The sequence below is a fragment of the Eutrema salsugineum genome, unplaced genomic scaffold (assembly GCF_000478725.1).
Source record: "Eutrema salsugineum unplaced genomic scaffold, Eutsalg1_0 scaffold_2, whole genome shotgun sequence".
In the NCBI taxonomy this organism is placed as follows: Eukaryota; Viridiplantae; Streptophyta; class Magnoliopsida; order Brassicales; family Brassicaceae; genus Eutrema; species Eutrema salsugineum.
In genome coordinates, this window is record NW_006256829.1 from 2,111,423 (window position 1) to 2,137,143 (window position 25,721).

A 25,721-nucleotide genomic window follows, 5' to 3' on the forward strand; every position below is an offset into this window, starting at 1 on the left:
CATTGATAACTCTTCGTTTCTTGGAACATTGCTAATTTGTATGTATGATTTAATTCGCTAGAAAGCCAAATTTCAAAGGTTTATTTAAAAAATTACAAAATGATACGTATAGCTTCACCTAAATCATATTTCATTTGGTATGTGTTTTTTTTCAAAAATATTACGAAATATTTTGCGCCGTTGAACAAAATAAACACCTCTGTGTTCAACGGCGAAATGTACTCGGGAACCGCCGCATAATGAAATCAGACAAAACATGAGAAAGATTCAGAGGTAATGTCTCTTATCCGAAACCCTAGATCTTTCACCGGTCTTTTCAATTGGGTACCTCAAGTTTCTGTAGAAACCCCCTTTAAAACCCAACCTCCAGGAATCCCTAGATTTTTCACCACCCGAAGAACAATCGATGCTGAAGTTTCCGGCGAGAAATGGACCGTTAGACCCCGTGCTGTGATTCGGAAAATGGCCCAGGTCGCGATGTTTGATTACTTCTATCACAACAGGGGATTGCAGTTTCTGGTTGCCGAGAGTATGAGCAAGAACGCGCCTGTTTTCAATGATAATCTTTTGAAGAAGCTAGATGTTGATGCTGATGCTGGTGAAGATTTAGTCAGATCCATCACCAGGTTTCTGTGGTTTCACCCTGTGAATGAATTCGAGCCGTTCCTCGAGAGTTTAGGCCTGAAGCCGTCTGAGTTTAGTCATCTGATTCCTTGTGACAAGATGTTCTTGAATGAAGATGCTTTTTTGCTGGAGAATTACCATGTCTTTTGGAACTATGGGATTGGTAGGGAGAAGATGGGGAAGATCTTCAAGGAAGCTAGGGAAGTTTTCGGGTATGAAACTGGGGTTTTAGCTTCAAAGATTAAGGCTTATGAGGGTTTGGGGTTTAGCAAATTGTTCCTATCCAAACTTATCGTTTGTAGCCCGAGTATCCTGATTGGGAATACGAATGTTGAACTGGCTAAAGTCATGGAGATGCTGAGATCTATGGGGTTTGGTCTCGATTGGGTAACAGAGAACTTATCAGAGGAAGCATCTTATGATTGGAGCTCTATGCATAGGTGTTTAAGCTTTCTTAGAGATCTGTGTGTTGATGAGGATGAGTTACGTGAGTTAATCAAGGAGCGGCCAAGACTGATATTCGAGAACTCAGGGGAATGGACTCTGATCCTAGCTGGGTTTCAAACGAAGTTAGGGTCGTCCAGAAGTGAACTCTCTTCGTTGTTCCTGAAACTCCCGAAGATTCAGGACTTAGGGAAGTGTGTTTCGAATCTAAGGCATTGCTTCTTGTTCCTCAAAGATATCAAGATGAAGGCTGATGAGATCGGTGAGGTTTTCCGTTCTCACTCTTCATGGCTTGGTGTATCTCGTTTGAAGCAAACAAGTACCTTTCTTAACACATTGAAAGGTGGGAAAAAACGGCTTTGTGAAGTCATTCATAATAACCCTGAGGAGATGAAAAAATGGATTAAAGGGTCAAGAGTCCAGCCGCTACCGGGAACCGGAGTGGACACAAAGTCGAAAGCAATGAAGATTCAGTTCTTGTTGGACCTTGGATACAAGGAAAACTCAGAGGAAATGGAGAGAGCACTGAAGAGTTTCCGTGGGAGAGGATCTGAACTCCGAGAGAGATTTGATTTTCTTGTGAGTTTGGGTTTGAATGAGAAAGATGTCAAAGGTATGGTGAAAGCATCTCCTGGTATTCTCACTCAGGCAAGTGATGTCCTAGAAAGAAAGGTTAACTACCTTGTAGACGAATTAGGTTACCCGCTTTCGTCTTTGGTGACTTTCCCTTCGTGTCTTAAGTACACTCTTCAGCGGATGAAGCACAGATTTGCAATGTTCTCTTGGCTTCAAGCCCGAGGAAAGGTAGACTCGAAGCCTGCAGTAAGTACTATACTTGTGTACTCGGACAAGACCTTTGCGACTAGGTTTGTAAACCGTCACCCGGATGGTCCTAAGCATTTTGAGGATTTGAAGAAACTGCTTCTTTGTGAGTAGAAGCATCAAGATATAGGAGTGACAACAACAGTGCTCTTTGATCAAGACAATTTTGTGGAGCAGTAACTTCAAATCTCTCCACTTTGTGTTTTCCCCATTAGCAGATTTGCTATGTATGTTTTCACAAGTTCAATAGCAATTTTGTAGAGAAAAACTAGTCAAGGGATGAAATAAAAATTGGTACTTTACGCGAAGCCTGAACACATTTAGTGAAGTGATTTCATAAAAAATTGTGATGGAATCGAGAATGGAATTCAGTAAAATTCTACTGGGCAAGAGTCTGAGGTTTAGCATAAAGGAAAATCATTTGAGATCAAGATTAGCTTAGATGAAGAGGAGAGAAAATAAGGTTATACAGATATAATCATAAGTATTGTATCAAGCTGATAAATCAATTACAGATGAACGTAGATATTGTATCCTTTAATTAAAGGATAAAAAAGTTTTAATTTGGATAATTGTCTCGCATTAACAAAAAAAAAAACGGCCACGTGGCATATAGTTGACTCCAACGTCTATAACTGCTTTTGCTGACGTGGAATATTCGCGTGTTTACGCTTTCGCATTCGTACATCTCTCGTTCTGCTCTTCACTCTATACCCTTTCTTTGATCTTCTCTCCTTCGGATTTTCTTTCTGTTTCGTTTCCCGGAAAACGAGAGAAACTGCGAGAAAACTCCACAACTCTTCTCTCTCTTTCTCCCTTTCTTCGTGCGACCGAGCTTAAAAGTTTTAGTTCTCTGCATTAAGCACCATCCGTACACACGCACACTCTGTTTCTCTTCTTTCTCACTTCTCGAGATGAAAAACAAAAAGAAATTGCGATGCCTCGCTGCAATTCTTCTCACGGTTATGCTGTTTGTGGTGGCTGAGACTGATACCGATGCGCTTGAAGGTAATTTCCAGATTCTCATCTTATTCTTGAGTCTGAGAACGAAGATTTGTCTCCGTATTTCCTCTCTGTTTAAGAACAGTTTAATGGAATGGAGCATGACTAAAATGATTTGCTTACGTCGGAACGAACTTATGTGCAATATTCATGGAATAGTGACGGAAAATCTTTTCTTGACTGGAAATCTCTTGGTGTTTAATCGCGAGCTTAGATCTTTTGTTGTTACTTGATCACCACCAAAACCTGTTCGACAAAATTACTGTTTAGTCTTCGAATACATTTTGATTGTTGTTTATTTGTGTTTCTTTGTTAGTTTCGGCTCTTCAAGATCTCTACAAGTCCCTGAACAATCCACAGCAACTGAGAGGATGGAGATCAGAAGGAGGAGATCCATGCGGAGAAGCCTGGATGGGAATTTCGTGTTCTGGATCGTCCATAGTAGAACTGTAATATTTCTGGTAACCCTTTTCCTCAGTTTTATCAGGTTCGAACAAAATCTGATTCATGTCATTGCAGACAACTACGAGGGTTAAAGCTTTTGGGTAGTCTTGGAAACCAGCTTCAACATCTCCACAATTTGAAGAACCTGTAATCAAGCTTTCCTGTTCTTGACTGTTAACTTCATCATGAGACTGAATCACTGAATCCTTTGTGTTATTATTTCTCTACTTCCTTTGTGTTAGAGATGTTAGCTTCAATAACCTTCAAGGTGAAATTCCATTTGGCTTGCCTCCAAATGCTACCCACATGTAAGCGTTGAATCAAGTTCATTCATCATCATGTAGCCAAGTACAATTCAAAAGAGTTTTCGTTGTTTGTTGATTACAGAAACATGGCTTATAACAATCTGACCCAGAGTCTCCCATTTTCCTTACCTCTTATGACACCTCTTCTGTCCCTGTAAGTGGCTTATTCAAATTGATATTCATTACATTGCCTTCTTTTTATACTGATTTTCTAAGTATGGCTCCCTCTGTCTTCTAGGAATTTGAGCCATAACTCACTTTCTGGACCGCTTGGAAATGTATTTTCTGGGTTACAGATTAAAGAAATGTGAGTCTTCAGTTTGATTCTGTTAGCATTTCATCGCGATATGTAGATGAAAAGATACCTCATTCATATTCAAATAATATTGACTTTGCTAGGGATCTATCTTTCAATAATTTGACGGGAGATCTACCGAGCTCTTTTGGATCTCTAATGAACCTGACTTCACTGCAAGTATCTCGGAATTTTATCTACAATCTGCTTTGTGCACGTATGTGTAACCCAGTAATGGTTTTTCTGCTGCGATAACAAAACTGCAGGTTCCTCCAGAACAACAAATTTACAGGATCAATCATCTATCTCGCGGATCTTCCTTTAGCTGACCTGTAGTTAACTCTCTTTGTGCTTTGATTTTGCTTGTCACTGAACTTTCTTTGTTTTGATGAGCTCAAAACACACCGTTGTTTCACATGTCTTCAGGAATATCGAAGATAACCAGTTCAGTGGTATTATCCCAAGTCATTTTCAGTCCATTCCTCATCTGTGGTGAGTTACTACTCCCCCCTCTTCTGAAAATTGGCTCAGCACCTAAGACTCAACAATCAATGGTGTTTTTCTGAGCAGGATTTGGGGAAACAAGTTCCACGTAGAACCCAACTATAAACCATGGAAGTTCCCTTTGGACGTCATACCAATGATTCAAAATGCTACTGGCTATCCAACTACTCAGTCGAGTGCCATTATGAACTTTCCCAGAGCTCAGAAGGTCAGAAAGAAGAAGAAAGGCATAGGAGCAGGGAGTACTGTTTTACTGGTTGGCGGTTTGGCTTTGCTGGGAACTTTCTTTGCACTTTTCACAGTCAGAATGAGTCAACGACGTGCACAAAACCTTGCTGCTAGTCACAGAAGCAACAATAGCACAGCGTACTCTCTTCCAGTCAGTACAGGCCGAGGTGATCTATGCCTTTCTCGTCCCTCATTGTCACCATGGCCATTCTGAATCCTCATTACTGATTTTCTTACCTTCACGCGTAACAGAATTTCCTGTTGCAACTGAAGATAGCCCACAGATGAAAAGGGTCCGGCCACCGCCAGTTCCCCAGCTGAGACATATACCACCTCCACCTGTCAGAATCGATAAAACAGCAAGACGAAACAGTTTCTCTGCTACATGCCAATATCCAGCATATGCGAAGCTTTTCTCAGCTGCAGAGCTTCAATTGGCAACAAACAATTTCAGTGAGGAAAACCTACTCGGAGAGGGTCCTCTTGGTTCTGTTTACAGAGCCAAGTTGCCTGATGGCCAAGTATATCTTCTCTTCTCTCTCTTAGAAAATTCAAAATGGAAACTTTTCGCTATTTATTTCTCATCCATCGGATGTTTTTTTTTTTTTCAAAACAGTTTGCCGCGGTGAGAAACATCCCAATGTCTTCACTCTCTTTACATGAAGAGGAGAAATTTACTGAAGTGCTTCAGACAGCTTCCAAATTAAGACATCCAAACATTGTGACACTTCTCGGTTTCTGCATTGATAATGGGCAGCATCTTCTTGTCTATGAGTATGTTGGGCATTTGTCGTTGTACAATGCTATGCATGATGAGGTATACAAGCCACTTTCTTGGGGCTTGCGTCTCCGCATTGCTATCGGAGTTGCCCGAGCTCTGGAGTAAGTATCCTCATCTTCTAGAAACATAAATAGTAGCTTATTCCCAATCCTTGCAGATTTTATTTTGACACGTCACTCTGGTGAAACAAAAATTTCAGCTATTTGCACTCGTCGTTTTGCCCTCCTATTGCCCATAGCGATCTGAAAGCAACAAATATCTTACTAGACGAAGAACTGACACCTCGTATTGCTGACTGTGGGCTTGCTAGTTTAAGGCCACTTACAAGCAACAGTGTAAAACTTCGGGTAAGTAAAGACGGTATGTGTTTGTGTCGTTTAGTTGTTTGACTGATACATAATGAGTTTAGCGTTAGAGCAGGCTTCGGAGATAGCGATACAGAACACTGGCTACATAGCACCAGAACATGGACAATCAGGAAGTAGTGGCACAAAGAGCGACACTTATGCACTGGGAGTGCTACTCTTGGAACTGTTAACCGGAAGGAAAGCGTTTGACAGGTACACAAAGCATTTCACATACTTCTTGGGTGCAATAGATAAGCTTAAGATATTTGACCTTTATTTTTGTGTGGATATTATTGCAGCTCACGACCCCAAGGAGAACAGCTACTGGTGAAATGGGCATCAACCAGACTTCATGACAGGCGGAGCCTAGAACAGATGATTGATGGAGGCATAGCCGGCACATTCTCCTCAAGAGTTGCCTCACAATACGCAGACATTATCTCCCTATGCACTCAGGTATTGTCAATAGCTTCTTCACTCAGGATCATCACAAATACAATAACTAATCACTCATTCATAAGCAGGTAGAGAAGGAGTTTAGACCAGCGGTTTCAGAAATAGTTGAAGCACTCACTGCACTAATACAGAAACAGAACAAGGAAGCAAGCAGTGTAGCAGACAAGACCGAGGTTGACCCTTTTAGTAAATCTTTCTGCTCAACACGCACACGCTTCATCTCCTCACCCACCTTCAGCCACCCTTCCACTTGACCATTTTCTGTATCTCTTACTTCATACACATACATTCTCTACTGTCAAAAGAATACTTCTTAGCATATATGGCGATAATTGATGATAAATAAAAACTAGTCTTGGTAAAAGGAAGTTTCTTATTATATATCATTATCGAAAAGATAAAGGTTTGAAACAAGACGAAACCCCTGTAGTAACAAAAAGGGCCAGTCTGTGTTCTGAAACTAAGTTTTCTAGCCAATCCAAAAGATGAAACTAAGCAGAAACCCCAGCGTTCAGCAAAGCATTGATCTCTCCTCTTATATTCACAGGTCTGCCGTCAAATATGGACGAGAGACTTTTCTCACATAGATCTTTCAGTGCTCTTGTTTTCACAAGGGCAGCTTCCTGCAATCAATAAACAGAATTTGTTAGCTCAATTTCCTGATAAGCCTAGAGCAAATCTGACACTTTAGTCTTAAATCTTGATCAAATAAAAGAAGTAAAACCTATGCTTTTTGAGAACAGCCTATCAGATAGACCAACATGAGCGTACCTGTTTCGGCCATATAGAAGAGAGTGAGTTCTGAAGCTCCATGCGTCTTCTACCCACATCTTTCAAGCTCTCTCGTAACTTCACTTCACGGTGCTTCTTCTCCTCCAGCTCCGAAACAAGCCTATCTAGGAATCTGTACACAAAGAATACATATATCAGAAGATATTGAACTCGCTGCGATCCACTGTCAGGAATTATTTGTCTTAAAGCACCTTCTGGAGTTGAGAATCATGATCAGATCCCGAGATTTCTTGTTTGTTAGCAATGAAATGGCCATGGAGATATCAACCACCATTGGCTCAATGGTTTCAGGAGAAAACTGCTGAAGAACCAAGGGAGCAACTGCTTGCACATGGTGTTGCAAGGACAGAGTATCGTCGTTTCTCAGTTCTATCAAACGCTGGTTCAAAAATGCCTTGACCTGATACAAGAGAAACCACATCACGTGTCTTACGGAGGTCAAGAAGAGTCCCCAGGATCAATCTGAGCAAAAAATAGTCAGGGATAAGAGTACCTCATACAAATCATCAAGGATCTTGTTCCTATATTCTGTCTCCAACAGCTGGCTCCTCTCTTCTCCACTCCCTAAGACTTGAGTTGTGGAATCTTTCAACTGTGTCTGATTCTCCAGGCCTGATTCTACCAAAGCTGAATCACCTATTTCTTCTACCTGAGGTGTTTCAACACTTACATCCCATGAAATCTCAGAAACATCAACTTCGGGGCCTTGACTTTCCTCTACTTTAAATGGAGAATTCTCGGGAATATCACTGGCATTGACAATTTCATATGAACCTAGATCATTTCCACTATCAACTTCTTCTACCATACTAACATCCCAATCTATCTCAGCAGTATCAAGTGTAATATCCCAATCAATGCTGCCTGCAGCCGCGTCTGTACCATTTGCATTCTCAGATGGATGAATAGTATCAGCATCAAGAGCTTCTGAGGCCCCCAAAACACTTAATGACGGAGGTTTTTCACGAATGTCTTTCAAGTTTTGTAGGACAATCCTCGCAGGCTTCTGCAGACAGATCAGAAGCCGTTCACTTCAATCTCCAGGACAAAAGACCAAAACATTTAGAGAGAGGATAAATTTAGAGCGTTCTTACATCTTTCTCAGTATGAACATCGTTAACATAGGCAGAGTAGTACTCCATTGCCCCTGATACTGAGTCACTGTTGATAACTTCCAAAATCTTGGCAAAGGTACTAGGAAGCGAATTCGCAGTCTCCAAAAGTTCACGCCTCACATTGTTTCCCTGACAATTAAGATGTTTAGACTTTATGTGATCCTTCTCAAATCTATAGATCAAGCCAGACAAGTTTACAGCTAACCTGCAACCCAAGCTCTCGGCAAGCATCCTCGTATTTGCTTGCTGAGAGTACAACGCTTCTTTTGATATCAGCTTCTTTACGATCAAGTTCTGCCATTTGCTGCTGAACCTTTTGCACTTGCTTTTTCAGATATGGGCTTCATATATTGCAAGAAGAAATAATAATTGGGAAATGCCAAAATAGAGAAACTTTAGTGAAAATCCTTCTGTTGAATCAAATAGAGCCATGCAAGAAACCAACTTACATTTCATAATTGACATTCTGAATTATTATCTGAGCTGCCTCCCCGAGATAAATGTGATCCTTTTCAAATGCACGAACAATTGCTTCCCAGACACCCTATAAAAAAGGGAAAAATAACAGATCATAAAATGTACAACGATACAATGAACACAAGAATAGTGCGAGTCAGCGAGAGTTATAACTTACAGAAGCTCCCGAAAGTCGACCAAAGATGTTCCGGCTTTCCGGAGTTGTCTTTAGGAGAATCTCGTATATCTTTTTGACCTCCAAGTAACCAATCACTGGAAGCAAAAGAACGGTCACTTGGATGATAAAACGACACGACCAAACTTCAAACAAGCTTATGGTGTTCACAAAGACGCAAATCAAATTTCTTTGGCGTTTTCAAAAACAAAGACCAACACTTTAAGGTTAAGTGAGAGCTGCGAACCAAAAAAGGTTAAACCGAAAGGAAGTTTGCAGTCTATGCTACTCATTTCTGCTTCATAAACGACGAATTCATATTGGGGCTTGAAAAATCGCCAACTGATAAGACATTAGTTAACAAAATTCGATTTTCAGACAAAAATTACCTTCAGGATCTAGGGTTTGAAAGTATGGATCGATGTCTTTAGGCAAAGAAGAGAACTCTTTTAAGATTTTGACTCTGATCGCAGCCAACTTCTTCCTCCAATCCGCCGGAATTCTCTTCCGATCCACCAACCATTCTTCGAATCCAACAAAATTATAATCAAATTAAGACTAGAATCTCGAAAGGAGATTCCGATTCAAACGTAGAACGCGCAAAAAAAAAAAACGAAACGTAATTGAGATTCTGCATTACCGCCGAGACGGGAGAAGGTGATGTCGATGGGAAGATTTCGAACATCGTCTTGTGTCTGCATTTTTGTTTTCCAGGAAAACTATCTCAGAAGACTTTCAGTATAAAAGGTTTTGGTCCTTCTCGAGTTTGGATTGAGTTGCTCCTCTTCCTCAATTCCGACGAGAAACGCATAAAATTCATCGTATAACCGAATTCGGTTTTCGAGCTAACCGTGCCAATTTACTCCGGTCCGCGGCAGATTAAAATTATTTATGGTTTTGATGGGTTGGTTGGTTTATTGATTAATCCACTGAGTTCTAGTTCTTAAATTTTCAATGTTTAAGATTAAATGTGTATAAATTAAATTATCGAAAAGAAAGTCCGATTTAGTTTACAGGTCCAGTTTTAAAAAGAAAAAAAACATTGTTACCTGGCCATCGGTTAGATCTTCTTTATCGAACCGATAAGCTTAAACCAAAACCAAACCTAGACCATAGTGCTCATCATCCAAACAAATTTCAATGGAGCAGTTGATGGATATATAATAACAACTGAACTTGGTCCAGATTCTAGTGGTTTATCCATGGAATGTAAGACCGGTTAATGGATTATTAAGTTTCTTATAAAATGATATCTGATGGAATTGAAAACTATTTACCGTATAAGATAATTAAGAAAATCTAAAATTTGAAGAATATAGTTGAACAATATGAAAATATAATAATAATAAGTTAGAAAACAAACAAAAAATATTTATACAAGTTTGTTATAATCAGCAATTTCTTTTCTACAAAGAGAGAGGGATGGAAAAGGACATGTTTCTTGACCGCTTTATCAGAATATTTTTCTTGGGTTTATACAAAAACAAAGTCGTCTTCTAATATTTTAAGGTAGAAGAAACTTTACAAATTATAATAAGATGGGGGAAAAAATAGATGAAAAAGGAGTTTGTCTTTTGCTTCTCCTCTCCAATCTCCATTTTCTCCAATATCCTTAAGATTTTGAACCCTCTCCACTTCAATATAGCCGACCTCTCTCTATATTTCTCTCTCTCTCTTTCTCGCTGAAAACACCAAAAGTAGCTTTAAATGCTCCGTTACATAATCTCTATCTCTTTCCAAGAATATAGAGAAAGAAAAAATAATAGTTATATAGAAGAAGATATCATCTAGTGATCAAAGCACCGTCATCATCATAAGCTGCTGCCTCAGGAGAAGACCAACATAAGAGTTCGATCATCAATCTCTCTTCGATCATCATCTTTCTCCTGTTACTATCACACACGCTCTCAAAACATCATCCATAGACTTCAACCATCATAATCATCATCAAATGCAAGGTCATCACCAGAATCATCATCAAAAGTTATCATCAGCCTCCGCCACGTCTTCCCATGGAAACTTCATGTACTTGAAGAGTTTTTTATCTTAGACCTAAAGTCATAAACTTTTTGAATTGATGATCCCCCAAGTTTAAACAGCTTTTTGTGTGTGTGTGTGTGTGTTATATGTTCAGGAACAAAGATGGATATGATCTTGGAGATATTGACCCATCACTCTTCCTCTATCTCGATGGACAAGGACATCATGATCCTCCATCAACTGCTCCTTTACCTCATCATCACACAACCCGTATGCTCTCTTTCTCTCTCTTTTCTTTTTTTGGGAATTGTGGTTTGGTTTTTGTTTTAGCAGATTAGGAAGATTCCCTTGTGGAGAGAGAGAGAGAGAGAAAGAGAGAGAGAGAGTCACAGAAAAACCATGCCAAACAGATTTCAAACTTTCTTCTGCCATCAGTACTTACTTTCAGCTTTGACCAGATCCTCTCTTTTCAGACATCAAATCTTTCTTTCAATCCCATATACGATCAAACTCTTCTTTAAACCCTTTTCTCTCTCTTATTTTTCTTCTAATTCTTAGAACTAGTCCACTCACATATTTATATATATGCATATATAACCAGACCATTTCCACACATCACATGACTCATCTATGAATCTTATGGCAGATAATATGGCGATGAGACCTCCAACATCGACGCTTAACATCTTCCCATCTCAGCCAATGCACATAGAGCCACCTCCTTCTTCTTCTACACCCAATGTAATAATCATTACTATATATTTCTATATATGCCAATTTTAGGTGGTTTCTGTTTCTAATTTAATATAATGTCAGCGCAACTACTAGCTATTTCATATAATATCAAGTCGGACCAATTATTATACGTTTCTCATTTTCCTAATGAGTACTAATTTTTTGTTTTTGTTTGAAATGTGTTTGGTAAGACCGATAACACAAGATTGGTTCCGGCTGCTGAACCTAGCGGTTCGACTCGACCATCTTCTGAGCCGTCCATGGACTTGACCAATCATTCCCAGTTTCAACTTCCTCAGCCTTCTAAATCCATCAAGGTCCCTATCTATTATTTTAAAAATAATTTAGCTGCCTTGTTGATATATAAATGGAATATACTCTTAGACTTGCTGTAGTCGTTTCATAAGTTAATATTGGGTCATTTTGACATGTCATGGCAGAAAGAAGGAAACCGCAAGGGTCCTGGCTCATCGGACCATGACATACCAAAATCATCAGACCCTAAGGTGTGTGTTTTCATGTACGACTATGCATAAATAAGATAATAATAAAAAAAAATATTTTTTTTTGTGTGTTTGATATGTTCTTCTCTTATGTTTATAAATATCATTTCCTGACAGACATTGAGAAGACTAGCACAGAACAGAGAAGCAGCAAGAAAAAGCAGATTACGAAAAAAAGTCAGCATACGTACATGACTTCAGTAGTTGTGAATTCCAAGCATTATTTATTTATATATATATATATATAAATTGTATATAACGTTATTTACTTTTGGTGAAATTACGACAGGCTTATGTTCAGCAACTCGAGTCATGTAGGATCAAGCTGACCCAACTAGAACAGGAGATTCAACGGGCCAGATCCCAAGTAAACATTTTTTACCTGTCTTTCCGTATAATCACTGTAATTAACTATTATAATAAAGTCTAAATTTTACGATTTGGTTTTCGATGGTTAGGGCGTATTCTTTGGAGGGTCTCTTATAGGAGGAGACCAACAGCAAGGTGGACTTGCCATTGGCCATGGCAACATCAGCTCCGGTACGTAACAGTTTCATAGGTATACGTAATGCCTCAAAAACCCCATAAATTTTCGAAAAAAAATGAGTGAATGCAATATTGTGAAGCAGAAGCAGCGGTGTTCGATATGGAATACACGAGGTGGCTAGAGGAGCAGCAAAGGCTGTTAAACGAACTGAGGGTGGCGACACAAGAGCACTTGGCCGAGAACGAGCTTAGGATGTTTGTAGACACTTGTTTAGCTCACTATGACCATTTGATTAACCTCAAGGCCATGGTCGCTAAGACCGATGTCTTCCACCTCCTCTCTGGCGCTTGGAAAACTCCAGCCGAGCGATGCTTCTTGTGGATGGGTGGTTTTCGCCCATCTGAGATTATTAAGGTACATCTCGTGTCTTCTTATACCGTATCAAAATATTTTTTTCTTATCCACATAGTCATAATGATATTGTAAACTAATCAATGTGGATCATTAGATATAATCCTAACATTTTGGATTTTTACTTTAAGACTAACTATATTAAACCACATCTTATATATACTAGTCCACGTTCCAGAATTCAATCATTGAACATTATCAAATTCTGTGGGTTACTTGAAAAATAGTGTCATTTATTATTTTTAACGTACATGTGCATAGAATATATAGTACTTCCAACTTTATACAATTAATAGAATTTTGATTTTCCCCGATTTTTTTGCAAAAGTTTTGGTCTTTGATTCTCTTATAAGAGGGTACGGTATAGTAATAACAGATAAGACAGACAAGACATAGAGTATAGTGATATTGTTGGACAAGATATATATATATATATATATATATATAACATTGCATGGGGTGGCCTGTATATGTATAAAGCCAACCTATATGCTTGGATATATATATATATATATATGTCTTTACATTTTCAAAAAATATATATATACATATATGTCTTTACTCTTTACATTAAGAAAATATATAAAAGTACACGTAAATTTAATAAAATTTAAAAAAAAAAAACAAAAAGGCATGCAGTTTTGTGATGGTGAAGTATTTCTAGAAAAGGTTAGGTTTTGGCATAATGTAAAATAAAGTGTCTGTCTGTTTTTTCGATTTATGGTCCATAGAAGAGAGAGAAACAGAAACCACCATGAAATTTAACAGCAACGACCATAATAAACGAAACAAAATCAAAATAAATAAATAAACCAACAAAGAAACATCTGTTTTCAGACCCAATATGTGATACCTATAATTATTCAGTATGCTAAACCTATCTTTAAACCTAAAATTATTCCACAACGCCTTTTTAAGCCTATCTTTTATTCGAATTAATATGTCTAAGCGATTAGAGAATAATACGTACTATTGTATAAATTTTTTTTTTTAAAAAAGGATGGTGTGCATATCTGACAAGACATTTGGCAATGTCACAATCTTATGTCCTTTTTAGTGAAACAAAAAGGAAAGAAGAGATTTTGGTTGTAGCTAGTAACTTGTGCATAGTACACTAAACATTTAATGCATTCAACGTTCTGTATGCATCTATTATAAGACCATAATTATAATTCTCTCCTAAGATTGTAATTGATATATATGTGTATTAATTTGAAACGCTTGCAGGTGATTGTGAACCAGATAGAACCATTGACAGAGCAACAGATAGTTGGGATTTGTGGGCTGCAACAGTCCACACAAGAGGCCGAAGAGGCTCTCTCACAAGGCCTCGAGGCATTGAATCAATCGCTATCTGATAGTATTGTATCCGACTCTCTCTCGCCTGCCTCTACACAACTTCCTCCTCATCTATCCAATTTCATGTCACACATGTCCTTAGCTCTCAACAAGCTCTCTGCTCTCGAGGGCTTAGTTCTTCAGGTACCCTCTTATAATTCTTTTTCTTGTTATTTTAAATTAAGTTTATAAGAAACTGTATATATACATATACCAATCTTATATTATATATATGTAGATTATATAAAGTGGACCCCGAGGGCTGTGGTCCTAATCAGACTAGGAATACATATTTCGATTCTTTGAACTACTCCTTATTAAACACTACTATCATATATTTATATATTTTGTTGATATAACACGCTATCTACACTTATATAGACGTTTGTATGTTTCTGTACAACTTATACATAGGTAACCATCGGTCTTAATTGATTAGAGAGAACATAATTTATACTAGAATTATAGTACTATAATAGGTATAGTGGTTGAGTTTTGTATTTGAAGATAATAAGAGAATATTAAAACTGATTTGCGAAATTATTCTACATATATGTATATTCTTTTTTTGTCAACATACATAGATATATATATATATGTATTTATATGTATGTATGTCAAATGAAAAGTATTTAGCATCTTGATGCCGACATTATGTAAGTAGGTATCTAACAAACACTTCTCTTTGTCTTATATCAACTTGGTCGGGTTGCTTTTCTTAGAAGACCAAGTTTATTAATTTAACATTTAGTTTCATAATTGTTTTATTGTTTACTAGTTTAGAGCAGGCAGGATTTTGAAACAAAGTATATTTATGCTTCTTAAATAATGTGTATCAGCCTATATTCTATATGCAAATGGGAATTTAGGCTACTATTTCTACAACATTCATGCACATACAAATCGGCATCTTTCCTTTCAATACTTTCTTAATATATTTTTTTCGTTTATATTCGTGTTAGTTTAATCAAACGCTTACAGCCTTTCATCTAGGATTTTTTTTCTTTCTTAAAAAGTCCAACTTCAAAAGAGGTGGTAAATATGGCTTTTTGTTGGTAAAGAGAAGTAAAATTGTGGATAGTTTATTAAAACGTAAAAAGGATAAAGGATTTAAAATTCTAAAAACGCACGTGACAATTGCCACCATGTATGTATTTGTATATTCACATATATATATAGTCCAAAAGCAATACGTATATGTATGATAAATCATCACATCATATGTGGAAACATGGATTGCTTGGAGCCCATATCGTTCCATGATGTCATGGACGTAACTGCCCGAGTATCCCATCCTCCCAAAACACTCGATTGAGAAAAATTCCTTTAGTTACATTCGATTCTCCTTTTTTTGTCTCTTCTTAATTTCGGCATCCTTTTACTAATATAATTATTGGTAAGCATTTCTAATTATATAGTAGTTTATATTTTATGTATGATTTTAATTAGTGATCTAAATTAGTATCATGAAGCATGGCGTGGGACCGAGATATGGAATTCACGGTTTCACTTTTTTGACAATTTAGTGTCATGTTCTTATCAGTGTGGTACAAGCTTTGATTTTAATATGTTCGATCAACATTTTGAATAATCGGTATTAGTCGTCAATCAACCATATAATTTCGGGTCATGCATGTACAATCATTTGATTCATACTTCAATTTTGACAACTATTAGCGGTTAAAATAATGCTTGATTAGTCTTAATATCTTTGTTGTTTCTAGTTAGCTTTTTATACTCCCAACTGAAGAAACTATTAGTGATGGTCATTGCCTCTTAAGTCTTAGTCAATAACATGAACGCAACTTTGTCCATATTATTTTGTTTTTGCTTTTACTACTAATTTTCCATTTTGTTTTTTCTATCTTATATATTTTGAACTAATAAATTAAAAAACTTACAGGCGGATAATTTGAGGCACCAAACGATCCATAGGTTGAACCAATTGTTGACGACCCGACAAGAGGCGCGCTGTATTCTAGCCGTTGCGGAGTACTTCCACCGTCTTCAAGCTCTAAGTTCTCTCTGGCTAGCCCGTCCGCGCCAAGATTGATGATACATGGCAGAAAAAAAAAAAACAAGAAAATAGGTTTATTAGTTAGCCAGCTTGACCACCTCTTTAAATATTGTCTCTCGATCGATCTACTCAAATACAGTAATTAACTAGGGAAAATGGTTTGGCTTCTTTTGTTATATGATTCTTAATTAATATATATGTTTTTAATTACGAAGCTATAGACGATAAAAAGTACTGTTCCATACCTTTCCCAATGCATGTGAAAATTAAGACTTGATCTTCAATTCCAAACACATGAAAGTTCCTAATTCGTATTTCCAAGAATAGCAAAGAGAATTGAAAGGGAACAGATTAGAGAAGGATGGCAACAAATTTTGTGAATTGCATGCAAGAAGAAAGATAGGAAGAGAAAGAGAGAGGAATGGTTTAGGTCAAAAGGAAGCATTGACCAGTTGAGAAGGAGACAAATGGTGAGTTTTTGTAGGAGACCGTCAGGGACTTGGGGATCAGTAACGTTTTGCTTTGGGTTCAACGCCTCTTTCTCATTCATTATTTCTTTGCTGTCACCAGCTATTATTTTCCGCCCCTTTTTTTTTATTGAACTTTATACTATGGTCAAACAAAAAAAACAAGAGTGTATTTTTCTTTTTTGCCCTACACAAATCGAGGTTGATTTGATTTACAACAACAATCCGATTAATTTAAAATTTGAAACACAAATGATAATAAACTATGCAATAGCATGTCTATGAGTATCGCGCATTGAGCTGGTGGGCCATTGAAACGAAAGGTCAGTGTTGCGGTTCTGACCGTTTCTTCAGCTTATTATGCCACGTTTCGCTCTGTGGAACATTTTTCTTTGGATTGAAACTTTTTCTATTGAAATTGCAAAAAGGGAAAAGGAAAAAGAAAAAAAACTACAATCAGCCCATCATAACTAGGCCCATTAATTTTCGGTGTTTAACCTAAAACCCAACACCACATTAAAAGCCTCTATAACAAAGAAGCATTTGAGCCGAAGCATTTACGGATTCATTGAAGGTGAATGATTGAACCAGAGACGATAAAATCGAGTGGAGAAACCAAGTCTCGATATGGCACAGTTAACGAGAAAAAGGTTTTGCACATAGCTAGCCAGAGTCGGGGTAACTTATAAGAAAAGACTCTCTGAGTCTAAGAGAGGGTCTCGATTCTCTGAAACTGGAACATCTGTTCCTCCTGATGGTAGAATCGATGTGAGCCATGCCGGGAGATGAAGCCTCCTTTTATCCTTGGAGCCTGAGAGGTTAGCATTAGCTTTCTTAATCAAGAACTACTTTCACATGTTTTATTTGATAATCAAGAAATTTCAAATTTCAAACTTAAGACTCGAATTTGCGTCTGATATTTCAATATATCACGTATATATGTTTTATTCAAAATGTCACTTCAAATATTTCGATCAGAGACCGAAGTCTGAAACTCTGAATTACCGACGGCACAAATAAAAAATAATCAGAAGACTCATACAATGTGCAAAATCCAAAATGTCATAGTAATTAAATAATAAAACAGAGTAGACACACTCACACACACACGCGCACACGCACAACAAAAACACAAGTTATGATCAGAGAAGACCTCGAGCGATAGAGAAGTTGTACAATTTAAAGCATAATATCTGCTTTGGAAGGCAACTTCCTAAAGAAGTTACTTGGAGCAGAAGGCATCTTGCTTCTGAACTTGGGATGTCTCATCCAGAACATACCAGCCGCAAGAGCTACGATCTTGAAAGGGGTCACGTAAAGGATCATCGCTGCAACAAGACAAAGAATCACAAACAAGCAAGTCGCACGTGGATCTCTCCAACTCAACAGTGCTTGAAACCTCTCCCCTTGCGTTGCAATGTCTCCAACAACCATCTGGATCCGACCCGCAACGCTTCTCAACCTATCATACCTCATCTTCACAACGTCTTGTCCCTTTGAAGTCGGGAAAGTGTCGAACTCCTCATCTAGCTCATCGGGACTAGCCGCTTCAGCCCAAGAGATCTTTGTGTCCATGTGAGCAGGATGACGTGGCCTGAACCGGAAGTTCCAGAGCCCTATCAAGAACATGTAGAGGAATGTGGTTGGGAGTATCAGCTCCGGGTAACAAATCAGTATGAAGAAGAGAATGTGGAACAATATCGTCGTCAAAGGATTCTTCCAGTAGCAGACGTCTCTGAGCCATTTGCTCATAGCAATCAAGCCTGAAAACACAGAGACTATCCTGAAGAAGTTAGCTTTGCTCCTCCTCATGCTCCACATGTGCGAATCAACATCGAGCATGTACTCTACGATCTCTTTCCTCAAAGGAGGCTCTGCTCGGGATAATCTGGCCGAGACAATGCTCATGGCTTGGTATCTAAGACTGTCTAATTGGTTCACAGTGAATGGATGAAGATAGTGCATCTTTGGAAGCAGAGGATGGCCATAAAGATAGATCATGTGAGCCAGAGATAAACAAGTGAATCTCACAGCTAATTGGACCTCTCCCATTTTCTTTAACCCTTTTGTCTGCAGAACAAGAAGAGGGTAGGAGTGAGTGTAGATTCTGTCAGCCTCTAGAGTCGATAAGCGGATCCTCACTTTCCCGATTCTTGCATCGACTTTGGATCCACTGTTTGATTTCTCATTCCCGCCAAGGTGACAGTTATCGAAAACTCCCAATGTAATGACAGTACAAGGATCATGCACTTCCCACATGTACTGCTCATTCCATTTAGGGTTAAAGCTCTCGATGATGGTTCTTGTTCTCACCCATTTTTGTCCGTACTTGGCAACACAATACGGATCTGTTGTCGCTTTACCGTCTTTTGTTTTCATCGGCGAAAGCCCTTGAGCACTCAAGATTCCTACTTCAAGGATTCCAATAGGTTGCTTCCACAGTTGCCTTGCCGTAGGCTTCACGTCACTGATGTAGAGAGTCGATTCGTCCATTACATGGTAACCTCCTTCAAGACAAACTCGCAAGTGAATGCGGCTCGAGAACTTGAGCTCGTGTCTCTTGTCTCCTTCCAATGCCCCAAACCCGAATTTTTCGAGGTTATACCATTTGGAATGAACAGCTCTATGATCTAATCTTTTCTCAAACACATTCAATGGTGAGATCAGCCTTCCCATGACCTCATCTTTAGCTGATGAAACCTTGTTTTCGACCGTCAAGAAGAACTGTTCTTCAAATGGCTCTGCAGCTACAAAAACAAGATCTTCGTTCCACATCGGATTCGTTGTCTTGTTAGGGCATAACTTTGTTTTCAGAATCTGATTCCCTACCTGAACCTTGACAAAAGCTTGAGGTGGTTGGCTCCTATCGCTAGGCTCAACGTCTTGTGCCTCGATCACATTAACTCGCAGATACCATAGTTTGGGAGATACATAGACTTTAGACCTCACGCTTTGGACACCTTCTCCTTGTACAGAAGAAGCATCCGAATGCCAAGCATCAGGAAACGCTTCGTCTGCTTGCGTTCCAAGCCAAACTGCTACCATAACCTCTCCTCTCTTCTTAGCTTCGCCGCGTCGAGCTTCTAATCTGTACCATTGAGGTGCAAGTGGACTATCAGGAGGAACTCTTGTAGGAATCTCATGCATATCAAACACAACCTTCCCTATATAATCATCTCTTCCAACCATCTCCTTATCTCGCACAAAGACTTCGACAGTAGAAGATTGGATTTTGTCTTTGGAAAAGGCGAAAACTTGATTCCACTCCGGGTTTGTTCTTTTCTCGAAATGTTTAGTCTTTCCTTTGTAGTTTCCTATTTTCACTTCCACGTAAGGGTCGCAATTACTCGTGACCGGGTTTGGAGGAAGATCCTTGGCTTTGACGACTCGGACATAGAGATAAAACATTTGCTCAACAAGGTCGTATGTGCTTGCAACTCGTTCGCTGCTGATCCAACCACTTCCTCCACGTTGTCCTCCATGTGGCCATTTCTCTCCAAGATCTGGTTTCATGTCTTTAAGCTTATATTCTTCTTGGCTCTTAGCTCCATCTTTCGCCGCCATGGTTTTAGGTTATTTGAACCAAAAGATTCTCTTTCTCCTTCAAAAATGTTTTAGTTCAATACCTGACATACATAAAAGAAGCAGAAAGTTGCAAAGATGAGCAGAGTCTGAGAATTGCAGAGTTGCAGGAAAAAATGATTACGCAAAACAACTTTCTTGGATGTAAAGAAAGTACTGTATCTCCTTCGAACTGGTTAAAAACCATAATAAGTAGTATGAAGTAATTCTGTTTTAATCCCAAAACCATATAAATGATAAGATTCTTACTTGATTTTGACGCAAATCTAAACTCTGTTTATTTGCTCTGTTTCATGAACTCATTCAAGTGTTTGCAGGAAAATATAGAATAGCGTCGATCATCTTTTTTTTGTTAAACGGTTGGCTTCGATCATCTTTTGTACATACAAAGTGAAGATTTAGTCCCAAAACGAAAAATACAGAGGTAAAAAGTCGAGAAAAATTGTATATAAATTATAAAAACAAGCTATCAAACAAAATCAATGAAAGAGAATCTATATTGTAAGGGCAAAAAAAAAAATAACAGAGCTATTTTATATGGACTAACTGTACTTCAAGAGCAGTAAATCATATGAATTCATATGTATGCATGTACAATATATACGTATGAATGACGAATTTACAAAGTAGCACCTTAGCAAAGATGCTGAAGAAGTTGCTATAAAACTCTGTGTTGGCTGTAGCAGATAAATGGACAAAAATTAAGAGGAAACCAAGATGTTTAGAGTGTTTCTTCTTTTTTTGATAAATGAGAGGTTAAGGGTGTTGGATAATCAAACTTTGGGTTGATACCGAAGAATAAAGCAACAAGGAGATGGAGAAGAGAGAGAACGAAAATGAAACAATTCTATTACACAGAAAAAGAGGAATCAGATGAAAAAGCAAAAACGAAAAAAAAATTACTCTTATTCTCTCTGTTTTTCTCCTTCTTCTTTTAGAGGGAAGCTGATTCTTTATAAATTGGGGAAGCAGATTCGTTGTTGGTCTTCAATCTTTATGCACATTCATAATTTTTTTTTTTTTGAGAAAGGTAAATTAGTTGATTTTCACACTCTCTTCATTTGCATTAATATAAAAAATTGGAATAATCTTGCAGAAAACATAACTATTTTTCTTGTCGTAAAAATTTCAAGTTTCGTAAAATAGGTATATGCTGTGGTTAAATTTAATAATATCTTTTCCAAAACAGATTGGATATGGATTACATATATATATATAAATATATATATATATTACATATTATTAATGTATATTCAAATATTAGATATCTAGTTATATTTGGAGCGGATATGGTTCATAATAATAATATGTTGATTTGAGAAAATGAAATGGATCACAAATACAGAAATACTACCTATAATATATATTTGCAAGCAACAGAAAATTTTCTTTATAATTTTTTTGTTGCTTTGATCAATATAGTATATTTTTAATAGATATTTTTATATGCTATAGTGCGGGCATTAGAATTAATAATCAGTACTTAGCCTGCCCTTCTGCTTTTTAAAAAATTTAAAGGTTCCAGACTCGAAAAAGCTATTTTTTAGATGCTTATTCAGTTATTCGGATCAGAGAGAGAAATAAAGGTAGCACATGGAAAGTTGGTGTTATAATTATCACGTAATTAGCCGCTTTGGCACTAAATATATGACTTTAACATTTACGTTTACTTTGTTTTACGAGTACAACTCGAAAAACACAGTAATTATTCGTCATATACTCATAATTATAGTTGTAGTCATACACATTTGATTGTGCGAATGGGAACATGCAAGATCTTCGCAAATACTTCAATGATACAACACAACAACTGCAAGATTGACCAACCTGACGCTTTCGTGATCTCAAAACTAAAATTGATTTGTTGCGTTCATCATATTCATGAGCGAAGACAAACATCTATTGCAATTCTCTCGATACGTTAATTGAAGTCAATTTTGGAAGTATTTTTTTTGGGAATTTCGAACACTGGATATCCGTTGCTATTGCTAGAAACAAACAGATCATTAGGTGAAAAATGTATTTAATGCAATGATAAGGACCATAAGGTAATCTTAACCACTACTCTTACTTAGGTAATCCGTAGATAGCAAATGAGCTATCCGCATAAGGATGTTGTACAATTTTCTTGAAAATAATGTATTAGACAAACTATAGATGAGTTGTCCACAATTTCCAAAGAAACCTTTTTGAGTATAAAGTTTTTTTTTTTAATTTCTTGTCAACAAAGATAAATTTTAGTTGCCTAGAATTCAAAACCTTACCAAAAGAAAGAGAAAGAAAGAAAGAAAAGGTGTGGAATAAGTTCGTATATATTGGTTCTTTATCTAAAAAGGTTATCAGTTGGTTCTAACAATAACTTGGTGTGTACACTATATTAAAATGGAATGGTTCTCTTTCTTTTATGAAGGCTAGTTTGTTTGTCTGACCAAAAAAAAAATTGAAGGCTAGTTTGTTTGTCTGACCAAAAAATAAAATTGAAGGCTTAGTTTAATATCTCTACAAACCAACTTATCAAGTTGTAAAGGATGCAACTTTAGTGTTACGCTTTTTCTGTCCCAATGATGCTTAGTAATGATGGCTATATTATTGTGAGTTAATTTATGTAGAAATTTCCACACCACCACATTAATCAACTTGGTAGACTTGTCACATACTATCTAATTTTTCTTGGTTTAATTTGGTTCACATTTATGCAAATGAATAGTGTACAACGAAACGAAAACTGGTATACATACGATCAAGTTAGGTTTAGAAGGCAAGCTGTCTTTTTAGTGTCTGTAAAATGTTTATTATTAAATCTAGTATGTGTGATTGTCCAAAAAAAGATTTGTATTTGTATGGGACATAATAGTGGCTTCAATAGATGCTCGTTATAAATAAATTAATTGGGCCTCAGTCACGTTTCATATAAATTAAGCACACACTTAAGCCTTTTCGTGGACGATGTCTTTGTTCATAGAAATCGCTTCTCTCTGGAGTGCTATGATTTTTCTGTTGTGTCTGAATAGAGTTTTATAGATGATCCTTGTCAATTTTCTTTTTAAAATGTACATTAACAACATTCCCATAAAAAAGCTTGATAAATTCGGATTATTTGTTGAGAAATACTCATTTCTAACTTCGACATATGTATATAAATAAGATATTTAACCCAAAAAATTAATAAAAATTGTGCCATTTTGCAAATTAACACATTTTTAAATATTTATATTGTGTATTCTTGCATTACCCAAACAGATTGAACACCGACGTTGACCACTAAAATGTTGACTATTGAGGTCCCTATGAATGTATTGGTAGAGAAGAGATCAAATCAAAACAAATCTCTCCACAGTCTATGACTATATATCATCATACCTTCAATAAAAAACTCAAAATCGATACCAAAAACAAGCACAACATAACATGGATAAGACAACGACGTTGCTTTTCTCGCTTTTGTTCTTGTTCACACTCCTGACGAACTCTTTATCCAAAAACCTATGTAACCAAGATGACAAAAATACCCTCCTGAAGATCAAGAAATCACTAAACAACCCTTACCACCTCGCTTCGTGGGACCCCCAAACAGACTGTTGCTCCTGGTACTGCCTCGAGTGCGGCGACGCCACCGTCAACCACCGCGTCAACGCCCTAACAATATTCTCCGGTCAGATCTCCGGTCATATTCCGCCTGAAGTCGGCGACTTACCGTACCTGGAAACCCTTATCTTTCGCAAACTCTCTAACCTCACCGGTCAAATCCAACCAACCATCGCCAATCTCAAGAACCTCCGGATCCTCAGGCTCAGCTGGACAAATCTGACCGGTCCAATTCCTGGTTTTCTCAGTCAGCTCAAGAATCTCCAGTTTTTAGACCTTTCCTTCAATGGTCTCACTGGTTCAATACCAAGCTCTCTGTCTTTGTTTCCTAATCTCCTATCTCTTGATCTCAGCAGGAACAAGCTTACAGGTAAAGAAGTTTCTTTTTCTAATTTCAATGATCGGTTTCTTTACTTATTTGCCATATCTTCTCAATCTGATATTAAGAAACTGTTAAATTGAGTGTAGGTCCGATACCAGAATCGTTTGGGTCGTTTCAAGCAAAAGTCCCTGACCTTTACCTATCACACAACGAGCTCTCCGGTTCAATACCCAAATCACTAGGCAATCTCGATTTTAACCGGATCGATTTCTCCCGTAACAAGCTTCAAGGTGATGCTTCAATGTTGTTTGGAGCTAACAAAACCACATGGTACATAGATTTATCAAGAAACATGTTCCAGTTCGATCTCTCCAAAGTTGAGATATCTAAGACACTTGGTATCTTGGACTTGAATCACAATGGCATCAGAGGGAACATTCCGGTTCAGTGGACCGAAGCTCCTCTTCAGTTTTTCAATGTTAGCTACAACCAACTGTGTGGACACATCCCCAATGGAGGAAAACTTCAGACGTTTGATTCTTATGCCTATTTTCACAATAAGTGTTTGTGTGGTGCACCACTTGACAGTTGCAAGTGAATTTACTCAATGAGCTAAAAGCCTAAACCTTTTATTCTACTTTCCAGAGAATTCAATAAGTCTATAGACAATATCTTTTCTTTTATGAAGGATAGATGGTTTAATAATTTTGAGCCAACTTATTAAGTTATAAAGGATCCAACTTTTGTTAAAACAACTCACGTATTTGAACTACCTTCGACATTTAAACGAAGATCGATCGCCGGGTTCTTGTTAAGCAATATGTATTGTAATACGTCTTAAATGTTGATTCATGTGACTTAAATGCTGTGGCCTGTGAGGGGAGGTATATGGTTTTATAGAAAGCTAACTTTTCTGAATAAGATTTTTTTTTCTGAACCAAAGCCATATTCGAATACTCCGTAGTTGCCAACATGTCCTGATTTTTGCATTACCCAACTGACATCTTGAGCATATGTATTGACTATTAAGGTTCATATGAATAGACATATCAAAGAACTTCTCCCTCTCTCTCTCTCTCTATCTATCTCTCTATCTATAGTCTATATATCATCATGACATCGCACTTTGGATATCATTCGGATACTGATAAGAGAAAGCCATATTCTCTTGCATTATATTCAACACCGACATCATTTTGGCAACAAAAAAAAAATCAACATCGACATGTGAGCATATATGTTATTCAATATTGACTATAGAAAGAGATATTTGTTTTAATAGGAACCTTAATAGTCAATATTGCCATTGTATTTCAAGTCCATTGATTTATCAAGAAACATGTTACAGTTCGATCTCTCCAAAGTTGAGATCTCTAAGACACTTGATAATGTGGACTTGAATCACAATGGCATCACCGGGAATATTCCGGTTCAATGGACCGAAACGCCTCTTCAGTCCTTTAATGTTAGCAGACTGTGTGGACGTATCCTCAATGGAGGGAAT

The 25,721-nt window shown here is 37.5% G+C and overlaps 6 protein-coding genes and 1 long non-coding RNA gene across 9 annotated transcripts; 4 read left to right on the forward strand and 3 right to left on the reverse strand.

Moving 5' to 3' along the window:
* The first annotated feature begins 226 nt into the window (after positions 1–226).
* LOC18017378 (transcription termination factor MTEF18, mitochondrial) lies at positions 227–2,189 on the forward strand. Its single transcript, XM_024156395.1, has one exon. It carries the CDS (start codon positions 277–279, stop codon positions 2,002–2,004), a length of 1,728 nt encoding a protein of 575 aa, XP_024012163.1. The 5' UTR covers positions 227–276; the 3' UTR covers positions 2,005–2,189.
* Positions 2,190–2,804: 615 nt separating this feature from the next.
* On the forward strand, positions 2,805–6,506 carry LOC18017379 (protein STRUBBELIG-RECEPTOR FAMILY 2). The gene is made up of 16 exons (XM_006399095.1): positions 2,805–2,898; positions 3,209–3,341; positions 3,412–3,483; positions 3,579–3,644; positions 3,724–3,795; positions 3,880–3,948; positions 4,041–4,112; positions 4,203–4,268; positions 4,363–4,428; positions 4,507–4,835; positions 4,921–5,189; positions 5,285–5,550; positions 5,649–5,796; positions 5,870–6,009; positions 6,096–6,252; positions 6,321–6,506. The coding sequence occupies exons 1-16, from the start codon at positions 2,805–2,807 to the stop codon at positions 6,504–6,506; spliced, it is 2,205 nt and encodes a 734-aa protein (XP_006399158.1).
* A 105-nt stretch (positions 6,507–6,611) lies between these two features.
* LOC18017380 (CDK5RAP3-like protein) lies at positions 6,612–9,567 on the reverse strand. The gene is made up of 10 exons (XM_006399096.2): positions 9,431–9,567; positions 9,180–9,314; positions 8,794–8,888; positions 8,609–8,703; positions 8,365–8,500; positions 8,139–8,288; positions 7,538–8,050; positions 7,236–7,444; positions 7,024–7,156; positions 6,612–6,875 (listed from the first exon to the last, which is right to left on the reverse strand). The coding sequence occupies exons 1-10, from the start codon at positions 9,489–9,491 to the stop codon at positions 6,744–6,746; spliced, it is 1,659 nt and encodes a 552-aa protein (XP_006399159.1). The 5' UTR covers positions 9,492–9,567; the 3' UTR covers positions 6,612–6,743.
* Positions 9,568–10,741: 1,174 nt separating this feature from the next.
* On the forward strand, positions 10,742–16,390 carry LOC18017381 (transcription factor TGA10). The gene is made up of 11 exons (XM_006399097.2): positions 10,742–10,815; positions 10,925–11,040; positions 11,417–11,511; positions 11,697–11,822; positions 11,946–12,011; positions 12,126–12,185; positions 12,298–12,375; positions 12,467–12,548; positions 12,638–12,909; positions 14,134–14,388; positions 16,148–16,390. Exons 1-11 carry the CDS (start codon positions 10,742–10,744, stop codon positions 16,295–16,297), a joined length of 1,374 nt encoding a protein of 457 aa, XP_006399160.2. The 3' UTR covers positions 16,298–16,390.
* LOC112086827 lies at positions 11,364–16,685 on the reverse strand. The gene is made up of 3 exons (XR_002899667.1): positions 16,507–16,685; positions 16,146–16,269; positions 11,364–11,497 (listed from the first exon to the last, which is right to left on the reverse strand). It is a non-coding gene; the product is annotated as an uncharacterized LOC112086827 (long non-coding RNA).
* Positions 16,686–17,728: 1,043 nt separating this feature from the next.
* On the reverse strand, positions 17,729–21,243 carry LOC18017382 (FT-interacting protein 1). 3 transcript variants are annotated; one of them, XM_024156013.1, is made up of 3 exons: positions 21,214–21,243; positions 20,560–20,684; positions 17,729–20,354 (listed from the first exon to the last, which is right to left on the reverse strand). In XM_024156013.1, exon 3 carries the CDS (start codon positions 20,290–20,292, stop codon positions 17,908–17,910), a length of 2,385 nt encoding a protein of 794 aa, XP_024011781.1. In that variant the 5' UTR covers positions 20,293–20,354; positions 20,560–20,684; positions 21,214–21,243; the 3' UTR covers positions 17,729–17,907. The 3 variants fall into 3 exon arrangements, with proteins under 3 accessions (XP_024011781.1, XP_006399161.1, XP_024011782.1); XM_006399098.2 differs by having other exon boundaries at positions 20,944–21,232; XM_024156014.1 differs by lacking the exon at positions 20,560–20,684 and having other exon boundaries at positions 20,944–21,232.
* A 2,306-nt stretch (positions 21,244–23,549) lies between these two features.
* Positions 23,550–24,945, forward strand: LOC18017383 (polygalacturonase inhibitor 1). The gene is made up of 2 exons (XM_006399099.2): positions 23,550–24,265; positions 24,364–24,945. The coding sequence occupies exons 1-2, from the start codon at positions 23,719–23,721 to the stop codon at positions 24,813–24,815; spliced, it is 999 nt and encodes a 332-aa protein (XP_006399162.1). The 5' UTR covers positions 23,550–23,718; the 3' UTR covers positions 24,816–24,945.
* Positions 24,946–25,721: the final 776 nt, after the last annotated feature.

Bases quoted from the DNA above. Each gene is read 5' to 3' on its own strand.
- LOC18017378 (XM_024156395.1), top strand. From the start codon at position 277: ATGTCTCTTATCCGAAACCCTAGATCTTTCACCGGTCTTTTCAATTGG.
- LOC18017379 (XM_006399095.1), top strand. From the start codon at position 2,805: ATGAAAAACAAAAAGAAATTGCGATGCCTCGCTGCAATTCTTCTCACG. The intron at 3,796-3,879 runs GTAAGTGGCTTA...TCTGTCTTCTAG, and splicing joins ATGACACCTCTTCTGTCCCT to GAATTTGAGCCATAACTCAC. The intron at 5,551-5,648 runs GTAAGTATCCTC...CAAAAATTTCAG, and splicing joins GGAGTTGCCCGAGCTCTGGA to CTATTTGCACTCGTCGTTTT.
- LOC18017380 (XM_006399096.2), bottom strand. From the start codon at position 9,491: ATGCAGACACAAGACGATGTTCGAAATCTTCCCATCGACATCACCTTC. The intron at 9,315-9,430 runs GTAATGCAGAAT...TTGGATTCGAAG, and splicing joins CACCTTCTCCCGTCTCGGCG to AATGGTTGGTGGATCGGAAG. The intron at 8,289-8,364 runs GTTAGCTGTAAA...CTTAATTGTCAG, and splicing joins GCCGAGAGCTTGGGTTGCAG to GGAAACAATGTGAGGCGTGA.
- LOC18017381 (XM_006399097.2), top strand. From the start codon at position 10,742: ATGCAAGGTCATCACCAGAATCATCATCAAAAGTTATCATCAGCCTCC. The intron at 11,041-11,416 runs GTATGCTCTCTT...ATCTTATGGCAG, and splicing joins ACCTCATCATCACACAACCC to ATAATATGGCGATGAGACCT. The intron at 12,012-12,125 runs GTGTGTGTTTTC...ATTTCCTGACAG, and splicing joins CAAAATCATCAGACCCTAAG to ACATTGAGAAGACTAGCACA.
- LOC18017382 (XM_024156013.1), bottom strand. From the start codon at position 20,292: ATGGCGGCGAAAGATGGAGCTAAGAGCCAAGAAGAATATAAGCTTAAA.
- LOC18017383 (XM_006399099.2), top strand. From the start codon at position 23,719: ATGGATAAGACAACGACGTTGCTTTTCTCGCTTTTGTTCTTGTTCACA. The intron at 24,266-24,363 runs GTAAAGAAGTTT...AATTGAGTGTAG, and splicing joins CAGCAGGAACAAGCTTACAG to GTCCGATACCAGAATCGTTT.